This window comes from Desmodus rotundus, chromosome 9, assembly GCF_022682495.2.
Source record: "Desmodus rotundus isolate HL8 chromosome 9, HLdesRot8A.1, whole genome shotgun sequence".
NCBI lineage: Eukaryota > Metazoa > Chordata > Mammalia > Chiroptera > Phyllostomidae > Desmodus > Desmodus rotundus.
The window spans coordinates 112990283-113003836 of NC_071395.1; the positions used below are offsets into that span (position 1 = coordinate 112990283).

The 13554-nt window shown below is 61.1% G+C and overlaps 1 protein-coding gene across 1 annotated transcript in view; it reads right to left on the minus strand.

Annotated features, from left to right (window-relative positions):
- The window catches only part of NPLOC4 (NPL4 homolog, ubiquitin recognition factor), a 38815-nt gene that overhangs the window by 2549 nt on the left and 22712 nt on the right, over window positions 1-13554 (minus strand). The window contains exons 12-16 of the mRNA XM_053910430.2: window positions 11177-11337; window positions 7326-7397; window positions 4691-4786; window positions 3421-3537; window positions 1862-1964 (exon numbers count right to left, since the gene is read on the minus strand). Coding sequence (XP_053766405.1) covers window positions 1862-1964; window positions 3421-3537; window positions 4691-4786; window positions 7326-7397; window positions 11177-11337 — 549 coding nt within the window. The remainder of the gene's footprint in view (window positions 1-1861; window positions 1965-3420; window positions 3538-4690; window positions 4787-7325; window positions 7398-11176; window positions 11338-13554) is intronic.

Consider the following 13554-nt stretch of genomic DNA (forward strand, 5'->3'; position numbering starts at 1 on the left):
ACGTACATGCACCTCGAATATCCGCGCCCAGCCTAGGCTTGGCCTTCTCATGTCCCTGACTTCCGACAGCGCAAGTGTTTCGTTTTGATAAAGTCCAACTGGCCCGTCTTTCATGGTCTGTGTTTCCCTCTCCTACCCCAAGGGCCTGAAGAGACTCAACCCGCCTGCTGTTTTGACGTCTACTGTGAGGCCGTGGCCCATCTGCTGCACACAGACCCCAGCCCGGCTGTCTCCTCGCAGAACGGCGTGGGCACCCTTGTTGTTGGGCGGGCCTCACTCCTGCTGGTCACTGGTCCGTTCACTCAGAGGCCCACCCCGCACTCTGAGAGCAGGTGGTGCTCTGTCCCAACCTGCTCCGCCCTCTGCACCCCAGACCCATCTCCTAACTTACCTGCCCCGTGACCGCTCTTCCTGTGGGGGCTCTGGGACCATGCTAACCAATTTCGAGAAAACTGATATCTTAAGGTACAGAAAGTCTCTCGACCTGCAGACATGGCACTTCCTTCCATCTACCGACACTTAGCTCCGGTGGCCAAGTGTGGCTCTCAGAGGCAGCTCTTCCGCCCCCTCCCCAATGCTCCCCCGGGCGTTTCACACGCACAGTGCGGCAGGCTCCACAGCAGCACAGCTGTCGGCGGGACCTGACAGCCGCGCAGCAGGCTGGGTACAGGGGGGAGCAGGAGCACCCGGCACTCCCAGCAGAGCCTGCCTGGCCGCTGTGGCTCGTCTTCCCTGGCTCAGCATTGGGGAGCCAGCGGGGCCCCCCGCCCATGGGGTCACTCGCTGTGGGCAGGTATCTCTGGGAGTGGCAGACGTTGCCCAGTGCTCACTCGGACCTCCTCAGACCCGGAGTTCCTTACTCCCCACTGGGCCAGCGCATCTGCAGGACAGCACCCCGCTGACCTGCCCTCCCGACAGGACCACAGGACACCTCCTGCACCTTCCTGTGGCCCTGTGCACAGCCCGGACAGCCCGCCACGTGGGCGTGAGTGAGACCAGGTGTCGAGTGCAACGGCCAGCGCGCCAGCAGCACCAGGGACGCAGGGCTGCAGGGCCCCCTTTAGGGGCGGCCTGCCCCCGACTCTGCACCGGGGCAGCACCTCAAGCGTGAGGGCTGGGGCGCATGGCGCGTGTGCCAGCCACAGCACTGCTGCTGTGGCCACACCACCACAAGAAGACAACAGACGCACACCGCCGTGTGTGCTCAGGCTCGCAGGGCCGCAGGGCTTCGGGGTGTCCCTGGGTCCGGAGAGCAAGCAGTCTCACTGGCTGCGATGGTGCAGACCCCACGGCGGTCCTTGGCCGACTGTGGCTGGAGAACCGGCCCACCAGCCTGAGAACGTGGCAAGAAAAGTTCTCAAGACACACCCCCCCACGGCCTCTGGGTGGGGCCTGCCAGCACTCCCCACACCCCCGGGCAGAGGCTGCGCCAGCCCCAGACGGCAGACGAGGCTCTTGCTGGCGGCGCAGTCACGCAGCTCCTAGGGCAGAGACCCCGTCCACTCTGGGCCTCGGCTCCCTTGTCAACCACGGGAGCTTGAGGACTCGGGGGAAAGAGAAGAGCCCAAAGAAACCAAAGGTCTCCACACTGCCGGCACCCGCGTGGCCGCCAGGGTTCTGTGCGTGCAGGAGCGTGCGTGCACAACAGAGAGCGGCGCTCCGCATGGCGGGGTCCCTGAGCCCGTGGCCCGCACAGCCGTGCGCTGCCCACCGACTGCCCCCAGCGCCTATAAGGGCGCATCTGGGGTGCTGCTTCTGGGACACAGGGGGAAGTCTAGGGGCTCAGCAGGGCCCATGTCGGGCCCCCGGGCAGCGGGCGGGCGAGGGTGTGAGCAGGGACTGAGACACGGAGCCCACTTACTGCAGAGCTGCTCGATGGTGGCCCACTGCTCAGACTTCTTCCACGTCTGCGCAAGCTCCTCGTCCCTGGTCCGCACGGCCTCCAGCAGGAGGCTGATGCTGTCCTGAAAGAAGCCAGCAGAGGGGTCCCCACGCGCTCTGGCCGCGGTGGACAGACTCCTGCTCATAGGATTCCTCTGCCCCGTATCTCGACACATTTCCAAGGGGACACAGACAGCCTCACAGGCTGTCACTGACACGCTAAATGCCACACGCTTCGGTCCACACAGACAAGTAAGTGCTAAACAGCTAGAATTCGAACTCCTCCCGAACTGCCCACGCCGCTGCTGTGCCAGCTGTCACAGCCGAGACCAGAGGCTTCCAGCCTCGGCTTAGGAGGACGGACAGGAGCCGCGGTCCTGAGTCCATCTCCCCTCATGCTCCCTCAGCTCCTGCGCCTTCTCAACCACACCTGCAAACACGCACTCTGCAGCCCAGGCCTCCGGGGTCACAAGGCAGAGGACTGGGACCGTGTGCATGAGAGGCCTGTAAGCCTTCAGGGGCTCGGACAGTAGCTACAGAGAACGATGCTGGACCGTGACCACGAACCACGGACCATGACCGTGGACCAGTGACCTTACACACCTGCCGCCCTGTAAGGAGCCCTGATGGGGGCCCCGTGTCCCTCCACCTGCCCCACAGCACTGGCGGCGGCCAGACCCGGGCCCAGAGCTGCAGCTCTCTGGGCTTCACAGGGGAGACACAGCCGGTGGGCCACTGCGAGGCGCCTGATATGGAATGGCAGAAGGGGGTCGTTTTGGACAAAACACACGAGACAAAGCTGGCAGAAAACAAGAGCAGCCACAGGCAAGCTGACAGAGAGAAGCATGGGGATGGGGAGGGTCGGGTCTCCGTCTGCATCCATCACCTTGGGGGGAAGGCGTGTGGTTGGGCATCAGCAGCCCAGGATGGAATCGTTCCCTTCTCTCTAGTGCTTCTTTGCATCTCAGGCAGAAAGAAAGGCCACCCACACCACGGCACATGCCAGGGACTTCCTGGCAGGACGTGCTGCCCAGCTGCCCCTGGCCTGCACGGTGCAGAGAGCGGCTGCCGCCCGTACACACGTCCTCCCCTCCCTCAGAGTGTCTGACGGAAGCCGGCCGTGCCACTGTGCGCTCAGGGCCTTGGCGCTGGCCAGCCACCTGGGCGCAGGAGTGGGAAGCGGACTCAGGAGGAGGGAGACATGGGAGAAGCAGGGGCTAAGGTTCCAAGCGGCCAGGACAGAACTTTTTGGTGGCATCTCGACAGCTCCACACTGGGGGCACAGAGCATCCCACGTGGTTAGAGCCGAGGGGGCCGCCCGTCAGAGGGCCGACATCAGGCGCTGTGTTAATGTAAACACTCAACGCAAAAACGCCCATCTCTCGACCAACAAGCCCCCCCCTTGTGCAAAGTCACTGCCACAGGACGTGCGGGGTCTGTGACTACGGCTCTGGTTCGGGAGCGAAGGACGCACCCATACAGCTCGCACCCGGGGGACCGCGGACACCACGTGCCCAGCGGGCAGGCGCACGGCCATACCTGCAGAGGCATGACTTCGTTGGTGACCAGGAAGAGCAGGAGGTGGAAATCCGAGACGGTGTCCAAGAACACGGAGGAGGTATTCTGCGACAAGTAGGTGGCCAGGCTGTGGAAGTCCTGGAGTGACGGGTGGGCGGAAGGAAGCAGACACAGGCTCTGTAACAGCACCCAGGGTACAGCCCCACTTCCTCAGACGCTCTGCACACACCCCAGGGGGCAGACACTGCGCTCCCTCTTCCGACGCCCGTTGAGAGGCACCCAGGATGGAACAGCGGCCCTCAGTGCATCGGCGTCCCTGGCGGTGACACTCACACACAGGGACCTGCCCGCCGTCTCTCTAGCTGTGCTGCCACCCGGGGCAGCAGACACTGAGGATCAGGGATTGTGTGTGTGGGGGGGTGCAGTGCTGTGTAACATGAACACCACCTTCAGCAAAACTGAAAACAGGAGACTCAGTGAGCCACCTCAGGAAGTGGCTCTGCACCTCTGCAAGCACCCCGCGTCCCTAGGCAGATGGGCGGTGCAGAGACCAAAGTGTCAGGGAGCTTTCGTAAAACTCCCTGCAGACATTCCCTGGCCGAGCCCGTCTCTGCACGGCCCGCGTGGCACCCACAGGCTGTCAGCACAGCGCTGACCTGGCCTGCCCTGCCCTGCCGCTGAACACACAAGCCAAACACTCGCTCGTGTGGCGCCTGAGAAGCGCAGTGGGGTGACAAGGCAGGGCCACACCTAACAACACAGCGGGACATCTCCATGAAGGGATGACGCCATCGACAAACAAGCAAGGAAGCAGTGTAAGAAGACACAAAGTGACAAATATTTTTAGGGGAAAAAATCAACTAAAAATGGTCCTCTTTCCCTGGCTGGTGTGGCTCAGTGGATTGAGTGCTTGACTGTGAAGCAAAAGGTTGCAGGTCAGGTCCCCAGTAGGGGGCGTGCGAGAGGCAGCCACACATTGATGTTTCTCTCTCCCTCTCTCTTCCTCCCCTTTCCTCTGTCTAAAAATAAATAATTAAAACCTTAAAAAAAAAAAGAAAAGAAAAGAAAAAAGGAATGGTCCTTTTGGCAGACCCACAGCTCGAGGACTGGTGGGACTTGCCCCGGTGGCCACCCGTCACCCGGCCTGGACAGGGGCTCGTGGCAACCAGCAGAGGCAAAGGGAAGGCCCACTGGACTCCCCAGAGCTGAGAATCGGACCGGGGAAAGCAGCACGGGCATCAGGCAAACGAGCAGCCACGTGCAATCGCGGTCCCGTGGATGGAGCGCTTACCTGTGTCTCACCCAACACGTCCCGGTTCTCGATAGGGAAGGGGCTCTGTGAAGTGGAGAAAGTGTGCACAGGGTCCTTGGGGAAGGTCGTCGTGATCTACAGCAAGAGACAGGCCCAGATGGGTCAGCTGTGCTGGGAGCAGCAGGGTCGCAGCAGCCACTCGATCTTGCTGCCCCACCCCAAGGACGAGTTAGCCACAACCGCCACCTGAAATGCAAATTCTGACTCTGGGAAGCCACCTGAAAATCACTTCTAACAGTTTCCAAGCTCATGCCACACGAGGGAAGTTTCTGTCCGCCAGCCTCTACAACAGACAGCTCCAGAAGCCCTGCGTCGGCCTGAGAGGCGGCTTCCAGGTGACGAGCCTCCTGTCCACCCCCTGCCCCGCCCAGCTGCCCATGTGGCCATGGCTGAGTCCAAGGGTGAGTGGCAGGCATGACCCAGAGGTGTGAGGCGGTGTCTCAGGAGCTGCCTGTTCCCATCTCTGGGTCCAGAGGGGCTGAGAGCGCAGTGGCCTCATCAAGCTTGCCGAGGCCTCAGGGTTCCCAGGCCCTGCTCCATGGAGTCAGGGTGGGAGGGGAAGCAAGGCCTCTGGGATGCAGGCACAGCTCCCCACGCCCCCCAAAAGCTACCTGGAGTCAAGAGCCTGGGTCTGGAGGGAACCTAAAGCCCTTTGCGTGGCTCAGACAAGCTGTGGTGACAACAAAGGGTGCGCGAACCCTAATGTGTAACCCACAGCGGCTGCGTGGCCTGTGGTCAGCATGTGACAAACAACGTGGCTTCTCCCTCCTCCTGGCAGAAGCCTGCCCCCCCTGCCCCAGGCAGGAGCACTGAGACTGACACGTGGCCCCTCTGGGTGGCCACAGGACTCCCGCAGCCACACAGCACAAGCGGCAGCAGCCTACACTTGGGGCAGCTCTCCTGGGTCCTCGGGGCTGTTCCTCAAAAATGACAATATTGTTATGCTGTGGCCCCCACCAGCGAGGGCAGCAACTGGCTGTGATCGCACCTCACTGACCACACCATGTGGCCTCGTGGCAAAGGGCATGGGCCCGGCTGTGCGGCCACCGTCAGCCATGGCACGCAGACCTCCTCGCTCATCTGTGAGGTGAGGACGCCCCAGGCGCCTGCACCCTGAGGCTGCACTGAGGACTAATCGCTCAGACACATGAAGCCCTCAGAGCGGCCACACACACGGGGGTCAGTCTTAGGTACTGTCACAGCGTGTGAGACGGTGGCAGGGCTGTCTATGCTGCCGAAACAAAGCCTGCGAGGGCTCGGTCCCTCCCTGTAGGAAAGCAGACCCCTCCCCTACTAGGGAGCAAACGTGGAGTTCGGAGCAGTACCTGTCAGACTTGGGATGCACCTGGAGGGCTCAGTATCGATGGAGGACGTGCGGGGAAGGGGCACAGAGCACCGAGCTCCTGGTCCTGTGCTTAAACTGGCTCCCTCCCAGCTCAGGGTCCACCAGCTGACACCCAGGCACCTCCAGAAAACCTCTACAGAAGCTGGGGGGACGCAGCTCATCCCTCCCCCTGCCTAAAACAGCTGCCTGGCCACAAGGCTGAGGGCAGCAGGCAGCCCTGGCTCGGCTGTGGGCCTGGGCCTGGGCCAGGAGCCAAGCACAGCTATCTGGGCACCTGCTATCAGAGACTGCGAAGCTTCTTCCACAGGAACAGACAGCGGGGGTACCCCAGGACTGACATCCCCTCATCAACCCCACGCAACTGAAACAGGGCACTAAGGCGAGGACTTAGCTCCTTCGTAAAAGGAGAGGGATGGGAGGCCTCTGGGAGACAAGACCTTGGAAGGCTTGCTTCAAATCATGCCGGCTCCCCCTAAGTGTCTATTCCATCAATGTCCTTGCATCTTAACCACACCCCAGGCAGCCTAGAAAACAGATGCCTTTGCGGCTGGGCAATCAATACGTTCACAAGAGCTGCCAACCGGATGCAGCACCAGCGGCCCGGCTCCTGGGGACCCGCTGCTCCGCACGCAGACTTGCTGTACAGCCTGCAGCCCGAGCCGTCCCAAGTCCAGTGCGGCCTGAAGAGGTCCTGGCAGGCGGCACGCAGGGCGCGGGCTGTCCCCGTGCGCTCTGGGCTGAGCACCAGTGGCCACAAGCCGCCGGCTCTAGTCCTGCAGCAGTTGCCGCCTGGTCTGGGGCCACATCTCTGTGACCAGAGCTGGCCTCCAGACAGGAGTGGAGGCCCTGGAAGACACACTGGAGCCAGAGGCCTTCTCGGCTCCTGAGTCCCCCAGGAAACCACGTGCCCCTCACTCAAGGGCAGAGCGACGGCCGTGGCCCTCAGGGACCAACGCAGGCTGAGGGCCCACCAGGAGCCCGGCTGTGGCAGCAGCTGTAACCAGGGCCATGCCTGCACAGGCCACGCAAGAACTGGTAGGCAGTCCTTTGTTGTACTTGACTTTGAAAGAAGTTAACCCCTAAGTCGTTTTTAAGGGGGAAAAAAACACTGAAACTAAAAGAAAAAGCCCTTGAAACTGGGGGAGCTTTTCAGGGATGCCAGGAGCGTGACAACCCTAGCCCCCCAGGTGCCTGTCCTGTGCTGGCAGGGGGCTGCGCGGCCACCACCCCGCCCCTGCTGGGAGCCCGGCAGGGCCGGGTCACACTCACATCTATGATCAGATACTCCACAGGCAGCGGGCGGGCCAGCTGGGTGATCTCGTTGCCGAACTTGTCTGTGTCCTGAAACGGGAACAGAGGTGAGTGGCGTGGGCGGGGCTTTGTTGGCCAGCGGGGGTTTTCCTCTCAGTGTCTCCCCTTGCATGTGACGGCAGCTCTCCAGGAAGTGCAGGACAGCAGAAGGGAGGTGCCTGTTCTGCGATGCCCCCTTGTTTCTCTGTGACAGCATGCTCCCAGGCAACTGGCAGGGAGCCTCCCCAGGGCCCGCCCGCCCAGGCCACAGCTCACCTCCACAGGCTCTCGGTCTCAGGTCTGAGCGCTCGTTCTTAATGACCTGACACCTCTGAAAACCCGACTTACGGGGACTTGGTGCGCGCAGGCCCCTGAAACCAGCTTGCACACACACGCACGCGCACACACACACACACACAGACACGGCGTCCACCACCGATCTGTCAGAGCCCAAACCTGTTTTGCTTTGTCAGACGTATGGAACATAAAGTTTAATTATGGGGAAAAACAGCCAGCATATGTTCATTAATCATAAAGTGACAATTAGATCTGATTTATGTCAAACATGCCGCGTTCAAATAGAGCTCTAGAAAAAGTCGTAAGAACCGATGCTTTTCATTAAGGATTCTGCAGGAGGGGATCACATTTTCTATCTAAATCATCAATTAACACTATATAAATCACTCACGGAGTCATATATAAATCATCCATCCATAATTCCCAATCATGGGGTCTTCCATAAAAGTCTGCGTTCATTAAAGTTCTCAGACCCAAATGGATGCCACGTAGGGGGACACACAGCACCCCGCACAGCCGTGCCTCTGCACACGGAGCTCCCCTAGGCCAGACTGAGCCCGCTGCCCCGCCAGGCCTGGCCCCTCTGGTGCAGAAATGGACATTTTTGGCAGCAGCACATCTCAGTTTATCCACACCCTCCTTGCCCTCCCTGTCCACTCCCAACAGAGCTGCCAAGGAGAACGTGTCCACCTGCACTCCCGGAATTGGCCAAGTCACCTCACCAGCAGTCCCCACGGGAGTGCCTGCCCCCCCGCAAGGACGCTGGCCTGTAAACCGCACATGGCTGTCTGCCTGCTTCCAGGGAAGCTGCCGAGTGTCCAGTGGTCTGGGGAGGACTCGCCCCCCGCCCGGCAGCAGTCTGGCTGGGCCCAGCTTTTCACAGCTCCCTGGTTTCGCAGGGGCAGCCTGAGACAGGAGCCTGCTGAGCAGGTGCTGGGGCCCCGGGAGCGGCAGTGTCTCCACGGAGGAGACGCTATAGGAGGCAGGAGTCAAACCCAATCAAACCGAATCACCGTTTCCAAAAACACACGCCTGACCCTACGAGAGACAACCTGCAACAACTCACACGCAATCGGCCGTCTGGAATTCATCTCCAGAGCTAATTAAGCTCTGATACGCAGAAACATTTCCTAGCACCTGTTCACTTTAACCCTTCCCTCCAGGGAGGGCTCTCGTTAAATGCCCCTCTCTGCTGTGTGGAGCTGGCTATTCTCTCACATTTAACTACCCAACTGCACCTCTCTGCTCCCCAAGAAGATCAAGGTGCTACACTCCCCTCCCCTCCCTTGGGGAGGTAACAAGGCCATCTACCTCTCCCCCAGGCCTTCCCTCCACTGGTCCCACCAGCCAATCCCGAGCCCTACCCGCCAGTGTAAAAGGCAAGCACTTTCCACAGGCGTCAGCAAGTGTCAGGTGCAGAACGCTGGGAGGGGGCGTCTCAACTCTCAGTTTGGCAGCTGCCGAAGTGTCAGCAGTTTTATCCCCACCAGGAGCAAGGCACCGGGGAGTCAGAAGCCCGGCTCTGGACCGCGTCTGGGACAGCAGCTCCAGCACTGAGACGGCACAGGCGCATGGCCTGGTGCCAGGACAGTGGCACAGGACCCTGGCGGGCGGCACCACGCTGTTGTGGCAAAGACGAGTGAGACCCCGTGTGGCTTTTCTCTTTCGAGAAGTGACAAGGAGGGTATCGGGTGACACGAGCAGCATGATCTTCAACCTCAAGGGTAAAGCAGGAAGGTGGTCCCACGATGGCTTCACAACAAATCCCCGTTTGGGGACAGTCAGGCTGACGAGACCCAGAGCACCTGCAGAAATGCGCAGAGCCGGCACCGACCCGGGCCCGACCCCATGAGCATAGGACCGCGGGGGCCCCCGGTGCGAGGAGTCTGGCGCCTGGGGTCCACAGCCAGAGGGGCAGAGGAAGGCAGGACCTGGTCCCTCCCAGCCCCACGCCTGCGCTGGGGGCACCTCGTAGGAGTGGGGAGCTGCCTTGACCCCACCGCCCACACCAACACTGCCACTCCCAACCTCCCCCACAGCCCACTCCCCCAGAGCTGTCTGCTGCAACCTGGGGCCCCCAGGCCCCTCCCGGAACCACGCTGACTGGATGCAAACTGCCATCAAGGCCCAGAGCACCCCCCCTCTCAGCTCGGCCTCCAGGCTCCCCCCTTCCCGGGGTGCGCGCACTCTGTCTGGAGCCCCACTGAGGCACACAGGTCGACGATGGAGGCCCGGGCTCAGGGGGCCTGACTTCTCAGCTCATCTCCACTCCCTGGGCACTCAGTCAGGGCCGCGCCCTCCAACACCATCGGCCCCACAGTCTAAGTCCACAATCAGGGTCACGACCGCGAGCTGCACCCTCGCCTGCCCCGGCCAGGGGCACTGGCACAGGGGCCACAGCCGCACAACACCCTCACAAGCCCCAGAAATAACTGAAGGGGCCGCCAGCAGAAGACAAAACGCATGAAGACTGGGCCACACACGCAGCAGACACGCTCGCTCCCTCGTCCTGTGTGGCTGCGATCTCAAAGGCGTGTTAAAAACAGGGGAGAGCCCTGGCCCGTGAGGCGGGCCCCAGATGGGCACGTGCGAGTCAGCCAATCGATCAGTGTTTCTTGCCCTTCTTTCCCCCTCCTCTCAAAAATAAGTAAATAAACATATTTTTAAAAAGAAAAGAAAGGAGAGGGCACTGTGCTGGGTGCAAACAGTGGCTTCTCAAACCACACACACAGGCGGCCCCGCCTCACTGGCTGCAGTGCCCACCAGGCCCTGCAGCGCCGCCCCCTGCTGGACGGAACATGTACAGCTGCAGAGACAGGGGCACGCATCTGCAAACACACTTAAAAATGTGTACCCAGGCACGTTTTCCAGTTTACACTGTTCCACGCTGCGTCTCTAAACAGCTCTCAAACACACACCGTCAGTGGCCAACACCCCACCATGAGGCGCGCTGCCACTGAACGCCCGACACTTCACTGCCCGTGGCGTCACCACCGAGAACGCCGAGTGGACAGCCTCAGACCAGCCCTGTGGCAGGCCCCGCGCCAGGTCCCACGCCCGAGCACCCGTGGCCCTCGACCCGGGGCCCACAGGACCAGGGGGCTGCATCCACAATGCCAAGCCACCAGGTTGATGAGCAGCTCCCAAAACAGGAAGGCAGGCCACCGAGAGGGACAGAGGCGTGACCGAGGAAGTGATGCGGGCTCCACAGCAACGCACAAGCAACTCACAACCAGATGTGGAGATAAAAGGCAAATTTCCAACCCGATTGAGGACAGCCTTGTGTCCAGAAACCAGAGCGGTCTGTGCTGCAGTGGTCAGAGGGGGTGTTTCCGCCTGGCCCTGCACACAGGACCCACCGAGCTCCAACCTTTGACGGGGCGCCTCTGCCCTCAAGCTGGACCCCAGACCCCTGCAGCTGACCAGTGAGTGGTCCATGTGGCCAGAAGGCACCCGCACCAGCCAAGGCCCAGGCTGGCCAGTGTCCACACCATCCTCTGTCCACTTGAAGCCTCCGCACCGCTGGCTGTTACCTTATAAAACACATCAGGCACGTACTGCTCGCTGCTGGACTCCTTGGCATAACCGAGCTCGGGGGCATCCTTGCAGGGCAGCAGGCACTCGTCCCGGACCAGCGCCATGCACTGGTTGGACACCTGGTAGCCTTCAAAGTGGACCTGGTTGTCGGGACCACCTGCAGGAGAGACTGCTGTGAGCACCGAGGATGCTCTGCTCTGCCCAGCCCCTCTTTGCAGCTGACCAGCAGGGCGGACAAGCGCACGGGTCGGCTGCGCCTGAGAGCTCTACACGCTCGACGGCATCATTGCGAGTGGGCTGAGCGGGACGAGGCCTGGTGCGCTGGGCGCAGGGACGCGGCTGCAGCACCTCAGCCACCGAGGCCACAATCCCTCCGAACGGAGAAGAGACTGGCAACCGTTCTCCAACCCCCGCTGGACGCTGCTCAGTGTCGAGCACTCAGGTTCTCAGTTTTTAGTGACAGAGCGAGCGGGGTGGACTCATCTGGAGGCACAGAGGTACAGCGTGGGGGGGGAGGGCAGGACAGCAGCCGTCCTCAGTGAAAATGACAGCAGTGCTCCCGTACGCCACAGAAAGACCTGTGTGGCCACCACACAGGAGCTGCGGGCACCGCCTGGGGCAGCGCTTTTACTGCACAGCAGTGCCCTCCACGCCTCTCAATCCCCACTCCATGAAACCTCCAATGGGACTTGAGCGTGAAGACAAGGCTGAGTGCAGAGGGTCGCTGAGTGGGAACCACATGGTCAGAGACAAGACCCCAAGGCAAGGGTGCTTGTGGACAGCGCCCATCACCACAGACGGGCACTTCCAGGGCCTGGGCACACTCAGACAGTGCTAGCATCCGTGACTTTTTATGGCTTTAAAGAACTTATCCCATCACCATCTGCATTTCAGTTTCTTTGACAAAAACAGAGTAAGTTACTGATGAGGAAACCCCAATTCTGTCTGTCTTACTCTCAAACATTTCAGAGGCAAAAATTTCACAATTTGTAGTTTCCAAACTCTCAACAAAGGGGCCCAGTAGCTGAAGCCACAGATGGTCTCAAGTTAGAAACCAGTTACAATTCTAAAAACGTGTCTTTGACCCGAGTCAGTCCCCACGGAAACAGTCCCTAATGGTCCAGGCTACCCCGGGAGAGCAAGGAGTGCTCTGGGGATCCAGAAAGCAGTCCCTGGCCCTTCAGCTTTGTCGGCAAGGGTCAGCGGCTGGAGTCAAAGCCGAGGCCGTCTTGCCGAGGTCAGGAGGGTCCCACACCACAAACAACTGTCCCACAGCCCACAGGGCCGTGGACGTACCCACACACTCGTGCCCACAGCTGCGTCTGGATGAGGACAGTCACACCAACTGTCACGCAGGTACAACCACACAAGACAGATGCAGCTTCCCTCCACGGCAAATTCTCCGGAAGGAGGCTGCCATGGGAACTGGGGGGCAGGCTGCTTCGCTCAGAGCTCCGCGGGGTGCTGAGCATCTGAGGAAACAGTCATGGGAGGACGCAGGCGTGCCGCCTGCCGTCAGCCTGTCTCCTCAGTTGTCGGCTCCAGCATGTCCGCTGTGCGGCCCCGGTCAGACGTCAGCCCGAGCACAGACGAGCTGAAACACAGTCTCGTCACGGCTCCTCACTGCCATCGCCCCCTGTGCTACCGTCGGCTACTACGCTGCTTCCCTTCTCAGAACTACGCGCACAGGCAGGCAGAACAGCTGCAAGCGTCATCTTCCACAGGTAAAGCGTGTCACACCAGCAGACTCAGCACCGCAGCGCTCTGTCACTGACCCTTCGGGCTGGGCGGGACTCTGGACCATGTGGATGCGCCCGCCTCTGCTCCCTCCCTGGCGCAGTCTCAGCCGCAAGGCCGCCGCCCTGAGTGCCCCCATCGTCACAGCCTGCCCAGGCCGCCCTCGCAGAAGGACCCCGAGCTGCGGAACTGGCTTCCTCAATCCTGATCGAACCTCCCCCACCTCGAGACACCGGGCCTGACGGTACTCTGCACACAGACCAGACTCAGGTGGCTGACGCCGATGTGGGACAGGCAATGCCACCACTCCCACACTCAGAAGCCCCTTTCTGTGCAAAGGCGCCCGTCCTTGGGGAGGGGAGCAGGCACTTGGTCCTGGTTCCCAGCACTGGCGCCGCCCCCTAGGGGCCCCGTTACCTGTCCGTCTGTTTGTAAGCTGGTGTTCCAAACTGAAGGGGTGGGTCGGGGACAGTGCTACTTCCCATAGAACTAGGGGAAGGCTGGTCCCCACGCACGCCCCGAACCGTCAGCTCCCTGAGAGGAGACGCCGGGTCTGCACTGGGCTGAATGAGTGTTTGTTCTGCAAAAACTGACCACACTATGTTTTCATGGGTTGGCTTTCCAAGTTTCAAATCCC